This window comes from Parus major, chromosome 3 (assembly GCF_001522545.3).
Source record: "Parus major isolate Abel chromosome 3, Parus_major1.1, whole genome shotgun sequence".
In the NCBI taxonomy this organism is placed as follows: domain Eukaryota; kingdom Metazoa; phylum Chordata; class Aves; order Passeriformes; family Paridae; genus Parus; species Parus major.
Genome location: NC_031770.1, coordinates 385478 through 395693, shown reverse-complemented (window position 1 = coordinate 395693; position 10216 = coordinate 385478). Strand labels below are relative to the sequence as shown.

Below are 10216 nucleotides of genomic sequence, written 5' to 3'. Positions count from 1 at the left end.
CGGCATCTCCCGGGATGGATAACCCTCCTGCTCGGACACCGGCACCGGCCCGCGGCTCCTTCGGCATCTCCCGGGATGGATAACCCTCCTGCTCGGACACCGGCACTGGCCCGCGGCTCCTTCGGCATCTCCCGGGATGGATAACCCTCCTGCTCGGACACCGGCACCGGCCCGCGCTCCTCCGGCATCTCCCGGGATGGATAACCCTCCTGCTCGGACACCGGGACTGGCCCGAGACAATAAATAGATTCTCAGTGCCGCTCTTTACGAGTTTCTGGATTTGGCAGGAGCCTTACAGAAAAGGCAGTTGGGCAAAAGAGGTTGTTCCTCCTTTTGTATCAAACACTGTCTGAGTTCCCAAGCACACGAGAGGTGGCCAGGGCGTCTCTGGGTGCTTCTCCTGCACACCAGAATGGATGTGACCACCTTTGTAAGCAAGGCTAGGGACCTCTTGGATTCTGACCTGTTCCTGCTTTTTTTTTTTACCCCACTCAATTAAAATGAGGCTCCAGCAACAATAAAAACTCCGTAAAAACTTACAGTACCTCATTCTTTATCCCTCAAACCAAAATGGTTACCTTCATTTCCTTCACAGGAAGGGAAAATTTGTGGTGAGGTTTTCTATTATCAGAACATCACCACTTAAGTACAACTAATTAGTACAGCAGATCTGTTAATAAGCTATCAAACCAAACAAACCAAATGAAGAGGGGTACCAGAATATGACTGTATCCTAACTGACCCCTGTTATTTTGTGGGGTCTGTAGCAGACACACACCTCCTCCAAACACGTCGTGCCAAGTGCTTTGAGTGCCCTGCACCATTTGCTCTGTGGGACATGGGACAAGGCCACACACAGAGGTGCAGATGGCAGTTCCTGGAGACTGACCCTGTGACAGTCAGTGGGACTCTGCACATCCCCATTCCCTGCAGCAACACAACCATTTCAACTTTTTTATTTTGCTTTTCTACCTTCCACCAGCACCGCGGTATTTTAAAAAGTAAAGAAACCCTCCAAACCCCAGTAAGCTTTCCATTATAAAAACACCACAAAATTCCTCTACTGTCAGCACAAGCACAGAGCTGCAAATTTGACTTTTGCCTACAGGGTACAAACCTAAGAATGGCAGGATCTAGACAAGACACCAGCAAGAACCTTAAACACCAAAGCTTAGTGGGGGCTGCGTTTTGGCACGCTGCTGACAGCCCAGGCTTGGGATGGTTAAACAAACTATCAGTTTACAGCTGCTTTTCCCCTCTGTGAGCAGGGAAGAGGGGACAGAGATTAGGGTAATCGCCTCTCACTGCCCCAGAAGATGTTGCTAGGCAGGTGGCTGCACTCAGCATCCACAGAGGAGTCTCCAAGGGCTCCACTCACTGTTACTATGGATGCCACTGAAGCACAGAGGCGAATGCAGAGGAAGGGAAAGGCAGAGCTCCTTCTGCAAACAGAAATTAGCCTTACCTGTTATCTACTGATAGACAACACTGAAGTATGAATTTTATATCACCACTGTGTCATTTCAGAGGAAAATCAGTTTCACAGTTAATTTTCTAGTAATAACACAGCTAAAGAAATTTTTAATTTTTATAACAAAGTACCAAAATCCCAGACAAAATGGTAGCTCCCACCAGGAATATTGCTATGGCCTAAGTGACATTTCCAGTCATGCAAAAGAACGTTTCTATTGACAATATTCAATGGCCATAAAAAAAAAATAGTTTAAACTTTAAAACAGGACAAATATGATAGTCTGAACCAAGATATATTGAAACACCTTAAATCTTCAGGCATTAACTCACATACTGATACCTGCTCTGTATAAAAGTCCATTCACTTAGTGATAGGTGGTAGACAACCCAAAAGAAACACTCAAAAACCTAACAACTGTACAAGTGAGTACAAAAGAGCTTTTTAACACATTGAAATATCCAGAGCTACAGCAGGAAGATGTGAAGTGGCAAAGGTCAGGTCTCAGGCCTCTTTCTTAAAATGCTCAGAAGTCAAGCAACAGGAGGAACACGAGCTGCAAGTTTGCTTCAGGCCCATGTGGTAAAATTCAATACAGGCAATAAAACAGCTCTCAGAGACAGCTTCTGTCCAAATGCAGCCCAAGCTGGCAGCGTCAATCAGCCCATAAACAAACAGTATGGCTTTACCCAGCAGACACACTCAAGGTGGCATCATCATCCCTGAGCACTGGTCAGTACAGCCCACTCACACCACACCCACAGCATGTGAGTGTCCAAGGAAAATGCTTCTCCCTAAACTCCAGCCCCCACTGCAGGCATCAGAAATGCTAACTCAATCACCACTCTGCTACCTAGCCACAGAGCAACACTTACGACATGCAAAAACACCTCCAGAATAAATCAGAGGTAAATCAAACTACTTCATCATAAAACATTACCCTACCAGCAGTCTTCTCATTGTGAAGAGGACAATAAACCCAAAATTTGATGGATACATGTTCTGTTTCAACCACACTACACTACACACTACAGCATCTCCACAGCAACACCAACAGGAAAATCTCCAGGGCCCTGGGTCAGAAACTCGGCATTTCTCATGTCCTGGCCACAACACTGGCACAGAACACACATGGCAGGAAACACCAAGAGTGGCAACAGCCACTGCACAGGTAGACAGAAGCTGCAGGGAAGTGCACATGTCTGCCTCCCACACTGCAGGCAGCTGTGCTGAGGGGAAAGAAGAAAAATAATTCAGTTTCACATTTATAATGCCATTTATGACTAGGATCCCACAGCGAGACCAAAGCTCTGCTGAAGACACACTGTGTGGGGATATCAAATCTTTGCTCCAAACTGGGGCCAAAAAAGGGTAACACAATTAAAAGAGAATTGTGCTACCCCATGATTTTCTTCAGCTCCTTCAGCGAGGCCAAGGAGGCTGCTGCCCCAAAACACAGTCAAAGCTTAGGCAAGCAGCACTGTCACACTCTATTGGGAACGGTGAGAAGCACAACACGGACTCTCTTGTGAGCTGAACAGGAGAGAGCGACGTTCATTACCCCAGATCATCTTTTATAGACCCATATGCAAAGGTCTGGAAAGGTAAAACCCTTCTGGTCAGTGAACTAACACACCACCCTCGACCTTCTCTTGCAAGAAAACAAGGAACAGACAATCAGCACCTGCAAGGCTGTTTTCTGTCTCTGAGGATTGTTTTAATTCCTCCTCATGATTTCCCAGGCCACTTTCCCAGGCGAGTCTGAGAAAGTTATGTGGCCTGCTATTCCACAGACACTGTGCTCCCTGCTTGCCTTTAGCATCCACAGAGAACTTCCACAGGAAAAACTGTACAGAACACAATTACTTTCCATGTCTGAAAGATTACTGGAAGTAGGGATTCTCTGGTCTTATTTACTTCTTTTAGGTATCAGGCCTTCCTACTCAAGCTTTGCTTGACTGCTCAGCATGAGAGAATGAGAAAACTAAAAACGTGTTGGAAGAGGCTACAAGAAACCTGGAAACCACATGCACTCCCTAAAACATGCAGTGGTCTAATTCAGCCAGCAGACCACAGAATAAACATTCTGTTTATTCTGTGGAATAATGTTCTGAAGACTGACAGAAAACAGTCTTCCTGCATAGCTAAATAGTGTTCAAAAAAATATTTCATCTGGTGATGAAACAGAACAAAATCAGCACAATCCCAGAACTACCTAGTTTGGTTAGCACAGAAGGTCAGAGCAGTCAAGCTCAGCTCCTGATGCTGCAATCCAAAGAAGGGAAATGCTGCAGTTTCCCCAGGCAGATGTGCTATTAGCACAAGGGAGGAGCTGCATTACCTTGCTTGGCGCACGTACAGCTGGGGGTGACACCGATGCCTGGGGCAAGCCAGCAAGGTGAAACCTCTCTCCATGCGTGAGCCAGGAACAGGCATCATCCTTTCAAACACATTCCCCATGGCCAGCTCTGAATGACTAAAACCTGCCAGGGGAAACAGAGAATCTTCATTATGCAAGCTTTCAATTAGCAGCAAAACTGTCTGAGGAAAATGGAGTTTCACACTTAAACCACAAAACGCTCCAAATCTTTTAAGTTAGGCAATGAGGCTGAAATGACAGCAGTATAAACATGTGAGAATCCTCACCAAAGTAATCTAATTAATCTGGCATTCCAAATCTGAATAAGCCTCAAAGCAATCAGAAATCGGTAGAATCCAACCCCTATAAAAATAATACAGACAATTCTCTATGACTCTGAAGAACCTCTGTCAGCACTCCCAATGCTCAAGGAAAGCTGGTGTTGGTTGTCAGGATGAATTTGACAAAACCCTTCATTCAAGCCCTGTTTTCTGTAGTTGACACATCACTATAGTCTTTCAGTGTGACTTGGAACCAACCTGTCTAGAAGCTGGCTTATCAAAAGAGTTCCAGCTTCTTTCTCAGCTCAGTTAAGTGCATGCTTGGTTTATTAGTCTGAATTCAGGACCAAAATTCCAAGTCTGGCACTGTTCTCTGATTAATATGTATATTCTCTACCTTTCTACCTCTGTTCTAAAAGAAATAATCAGAGTTTCCTTCCATCTCTCCAGCAGCCCCTTTGAGTCTCACCAAGGAGTCCTCTTCCAATCTGTACTGGCTTGACTATGTAAGATAAAGTGCCAAATTTCAAATCTCTTGGCTCTATTCAACCAGAAATCTTCACAAACTTGTAGGGATTGATTTTTGAGATCTTTACTGGGTTTTTTTATGTCCTGTTTCTGGCAAATTTAAAGATTGCAGGGAATGGACAGACTGCTGAATGGCTGCTGGAGTGAGCATGGAACCACAGGTACCTCTTGCACATGGGATCTTCAAAAGAAGATACTTCTGGATCGTTTTCCACATGTCTACAAACTGATAACTGTTCTCAGTATTTAAAAAAGAACACCACAACAACCTCACAGTGCATATTTATTAGGTTTGCAATTGCTCTCACTTCAAGAATAAAACAGTATTAAACTCTTACCCAGCCTCTCCTCGGATGGTATAAAGAGGAGTATAAACTGCAGTTCTGGTAGTAAGATGAAAGCTCTCCTGGACAAATAACAAACATACTACATATGTATATATAATATTACACATTAAAACAAACATTGACCCATCAATGGACAGACAGAAGCTAGTTTTTTAATATATACATTTTTTTCTCCAGTGAATTTAACCTTCTTTGGTATTCCAAATGGCTCAACAATTAAAACATCTGTGATAAACAGTATCATGTGAAATTCATCTGGGTAAATTTTTTGTTGCTTTGACTGTTTTTTCCTACCTCGTTTATTTCATATTTCCCAATCTTTACATTTCAAACACCCTCTTGTTTGTAGCAGTTTCCCAGTGGTGAGATATTTAAGATAGCAGGCCTCTGCTGGCAGATCTGTGACATGGCATCTGGATGAGATGCCTTGACAACCGTGACTTGACAGCAGGAGAGGGCACATGCTTCACTAGCCAAGGCTGCAGAGGAACTCACCTAACAATTTCCTGGGAACATCCAGCTGCATATTCTTCCTTTGCCACTAAGAGATGCACAAAGAGAGTGTTCAAAGGCTACAAAACAAGCAGTGAAAGTCTATACACCATGCAGCTCATGTTTATTCCATCAGCCTAAGTATTAGTATGCATATGCATTTCCAACATACATGATCTGCGCTCAAGGAACAACAAAATACACATAAGTGACTTCAAAGCATGTGTGGGTAAAGTTAAGTGACTAAAGTGCTTTATATCATTTTGTACTTCTGCAGTGTTTTTTCTTTCTACTCAGTTTACTGTTGTTTGCCTGCAATATACACTATACATTTCATATTGAACAGCATTAATTCTCAACTGACAACATTCAACCACATTAAACACTCAACATGTGTCTGACAAAGACATTCTTTTTAGGTTTAAAAAAAGCCTCAAACCAAAAGCTCACATGCTTCTCATAATCCTAAAGCGGTTTTTCTTTAAAGATAGTACGAAAAATTACAAATTTTAAGATGACATCATTAGACACACAAATACCAGACAGAGAAACAGAGCAGACTAGCAGACAGCTTTATCTCATGCATCTGCAGTGTACATGGAAAAGCCCTGTGCTGGAATGGTAAGGGCCATTAAATCAGTTATTCTCTGGCATATTTATTAGAAGTGCTGGGTCACTGAAGGTCTGCTGGTAGATAAAAATACTTTAAATGGAAAACCTAAGATCTTCTGAATAGTATTTATTGTTTATATATTGTTTATATTCAATTAAAATGCCATAGCTAGAGGCACCAATAAACTTCAGCGATTTAAAAGCAAGAACAATTTCAACAGAGGCTGCAGTACATGGACCAGCAAGGACAACCAGCTACTGTAGCAAGCACCTAAAGACATGCCTAAAAATCAGGCTGTTTGTTTTTTAGAAGCAAAAGGAAGAAACAAAACAAAAGAAATATTACTGGTTCAGGTCCAAGAGGACACCAAGTAAACCAGACTTGGACTGTAACTCTTTCTGAATAGTACTGGTAACCAGACAATCCAGTAAAGCATCCTCACTTATTCCTTTCTGCACAAGTCACCTCCCACTTCAGACCCTGAAATTATTTCTGTGCTCTAGGGAAAAGACAGGTCAACTAGACTTCACAGAAATGCTATGTTCAGATGAACTCAGTTTTGGAAAGCACACCTGCATGGATTTAACCTGGAGTTTACCAATGACATCTCAAAGTTATACACCAGAAAACGTTCAGGGCTTCTGCCAATCCAGAAGCACAAAAAACAATCTTCTACACCTACTTTAGCAAGTAAACTATATTCTAGAAAAATAAGAGCTCTGCTGCCTGTCTGTTTCAAGGTATTTTTCACTACTGGTTCGGAGCAGTAATTTATTTTTCTTGTCTTTTCTCTGTAGGCCCCTGCAGCAGATCCTACAGAGCCACCAGACAGCCCAAAGGAGGTCAGAGCACAGCAGAACCCCCAGAGCAGCTGCACCCTGAATGAAGTGGCTGTGCCTGCCCACAAAGTGCCACTCCAGGGACAAAACAAGCCCATTACAAGGAAATCACAGGTCCTTTTTGTACACTCCCTTTGGCTGTTTCCTCCAAGAGCACACATTTTCAGATGCTGTTTTGGTCAGTTTAGCTCCCAGCCATTGCTTAACATCACAGAAGACCCTGGAGCACTGATGAACACAATGCCCAGAGGTAACTGCAGCACTGTTTATGTTATATAAACATTATATGATATAATTTATATTATAGCACGTGCTGCTCTATGAGAGCCTGGCGTTTAACATTTTCTGTATGTTCTCAACAATCACACAGTTCCCAGGTGGGCTCAGTGATGGAGGAGCATTTGAGTGCTAAACTTGTAAGGGCCTGTTTCAAGTCCCTAGATCCTACCAGAAATTCACAAGCTCACCCAAGGAGCCTGTGTGAAAGTCACCAGCACACAAAGCAGACAGCAACAGTCTCCCAACAGTCTGCACCAAACAAGCTCACTGCCAAAATAAGGTGCCCATATCAGCACAAGGGTTTCACAAGGAATCCATCACCTCCTGCATCCCAAATGCCTCAAATCTACCAGAAATAGACTGTGGATGCCCATGTGTATTTTCCATACCTGAGCCTTGAATGAAAACTCAACTAAAATCACACCATTTACTTACAGTGCACTTATTGTTAGTGTAGTTTTCATGCAGGAATGGTTCCCATTCAGCCTGATCAGTGATATTCCAATTTGGATAGTCCAGAAAGGCAGCATGGGCTAGAACCTCATTCTTCTCATTGCAGAGTGTCAAAGCAAGATTTGATAATTCTCTAGGAAAACAATTTAATTTTGCACAAGTTAAAGAAACTCCACACAGAAAAGTGACTGACTGTGAATTCAGCCTGCTGGAACAGCAAAATTAGTCACATTCAAGAGAGTTTCCAGGATCAGGCCTTAATAAAACTTCATCATCCACATGCTAACTTGGTATTGTTGCTTCCACAATATTTGTGTTCTAACACTATAGAAATTCAGGTGGATTTTCAAATATTCAACCATATTAGCAAACTTGAGATGCAAGACATTCCCTTCTGTCTATATGTTTCTCAACACATCTCTTTTTCTTCCCCCAAAACAGCTGTTATCTGAGATCTTTGCTATGAAGGGGCGAAAAAAACCTAAGTGACCCACCAGTATCTATCTGTGACACAGCCTATCTGCTGATAGTTTCATCGGGTGCTACTCAACAGCATTTCTTCTGAGCTTTAGCAAAAGGAAGCTAGTATAGAATTAAACCTTGCCCACCATGACAGGGACCAAGGTTTGCACAGTCTGAAGTTTCACAGTTTTCACTTTCATGTCTGTCACAGTGCACATGACAGACATGAAAGTGAATTTTCTTTCCTTTTTTAGAAAGGGCACAAAAAGTCATTATGTCACACCATGTCCAAACTCAGAATGTTTTCTGCCATTTTAAGTGTGATGGCCTGAAAGGTGATAATCTAAAACACCGTTACTTACAAAAGGTAAGTGACATCAATTCTTCCGAAGAGGTCTTCTGTGACAGGGCTGAAGAGGGTGACAATGTCTGGGACATCGTGTGACTCAGTCCTTCTAGCAGTGACCACCTCCGCATTTCCCCTCCAGGAGGTTACTGTGACCATCCCACAGGCTGCACTGGAACCAAGGAAAACACTTCTGCTCCAGCCATCCCCTGCCCAACACGCTCACAGCAGGGGGTTCTCACAACTACTCTAAATTGGGGCAGCGCCTATGGATTTTGGTGCCTGATTCCTGCATACACACAGATAACACGCTGCCTATACAGTGCACACCTGAAATGCAGCAGGCAATCACGCCTATTGTCTGGAAACAGAGGAAATCAATAGTTTTAATAGGCTCCAGCTGCTTTCCTATTCATTCATTTGCACGCTAACCAGCTCATCACCAAGAAATTCAAACTGCAAGGCTTTCAGTGGGAGGCTCAGCTGTGGGCAGTCAGGGGAAGCAGGCTGGAGGCTCAGCTGCAAACAATCAGGGCAACAACGTCCCGATTAAACAGCAGCTTCAGGTGTGTTAACTGTCTTTGGTACAAAGCTGCTCCTCGAATTTCTTTTGAGCTCAACAGCAGGGCTTAAACTTCAGAAGGAATTCAAAGTTCTGTGGCTATTCAAAGTTCTACTGCTTTCCTAGGTAAAAAAAAAAAAAAAGAAGAAAAAAAGAAGTGTTTTTTTTGTGGTTCCTCAGGGACAGAACGTGCCAGGCACAACTGACTTGTCGATTTGCCCAGAACACTCGGGCAGCCGATACTCGGACCACCTGTGCATGCCCTGGGCTCCAACACCTTCCAGCTGGGTGTTGGACTGACTGCTCAGTCCTGCACACTGCTGCGACCCAGCCAACACTCGTGAAATAAAGCGACCCAACAACGGCTCCCCGCAATTATCTTATATAGAAGTACAAAATAGAGCAGTACTAACTAAAAAAAAAAAGTCTAAACCAACAAACCTAGACCAGCAGAGCAATTTCACCGCCCCGCCAAACACAACAGCCACTTCCAAGTGACCGCAAACCCAAATGCGACGCTCAGTGTCAGGCACCGCATTTCCCAATTCAAATGAAAAACCGAAAGAAACGCAACTTTTCGCACCTTTTAAACACAGATAAAGCCGCATGCCCTCTTACATCCTTCACAGACAAACCAGACACTGCAGCTCCAGCGCGGGGCCCGAAATTACCCTAAAGCAACACATCGTCAGCTTCAAAAAGGAGAACTAACGCCAACTTTAAAGGGCCGTGCCTCAGCTGAGGCTTGGCACTACTACCTTCAACTGAGGAAAACCGTTTGTAACATTTTCACAGTCATTTGTTTTAACTCAAAGGTAAAAAAACACACAGCCGTCTCCACCAGCTCCCTTAAACGCTCTCGCAGGGAGCTAAAGCAGCATTTACACAGTAAAAACATACCATTTTCGTAAGGAAACTCGCTGCTCGCGCAGCAACTCTTGCCTTCATCCCACGGAGCAGCATGCCAGAGACGGCCGCAGAAGCAGCGGAGAGAGGCGTTCCCTCCCGCCTCCTCACACAAACACTCCTGGAGCACAAGCGAGCTTCCACGCGGGGCTTTTTGGTGCTTGTGGCCCAAAAGACACCAAACGCGAACATACCTCGGGAAAGCTGTGGGGAGCGGCGGGAGGCGGCTGCGGGCGGCGACGGACCGGCACCCCCGGGGGCTCGGGAAGGCGGGGCCG

The 10216-nt window shown here is 44.1% G+C and overlaps 1 protein-coding gene across 15 annotated transcripts in view; it reads right to left on the bottom strand.

The window, feature by feature from the left end:
• CFAP61 (cilia and flagella associated protein 61) overlaps positions 1 to 10216 on the bottom strand; it is a 106789-nt gene that overhangs the window by 96233 nt on the left and 340 nt on the right. For 5 of the 15 annotated variants that reach the window (XM_033513138.1, XM_033513137.1, XM_015622314.3 and 2 more), the window contains exons 1-7: positions 9933 to 10193; positions 9616 to 9704; positions 8487 to 8642; positions 7645 to 7795; positions 5482 to 5558; positions 4978 to 5045; positions 3813 to 3954 (exon numbers count right to left, since the gene is read on the bottom strand). In XM_033513138.1, the coding sequence (XP_033369029.1) occupies positions 3813 to 3954; positions 4978 to 5045; positions 5482 to 5558; positions 7645 to 7795; positions 8487 to 8642; positions 9616 to 9704; positions 9933 to 10130 (881 nt within the window). In that variant the 5' untranslated portion in view covers positions 10131 to 10193. Of the gene's footprint in view, positions 1 to 3812; positions 3955 to 4977; positions 5046 to 5481; positions 5559 to 7644; positions 7796 to 8486; positions 8643 to 8800; positions 9155 to 9615; positions 9705 to 9932; positions 10206 to 10216 lie in introns of those variants that run through there. The other 10 variants (XM_033513140.1, XM_015622315.3, XM_033513143.1 and 7 more) reach the window with 9 other exon arrangements.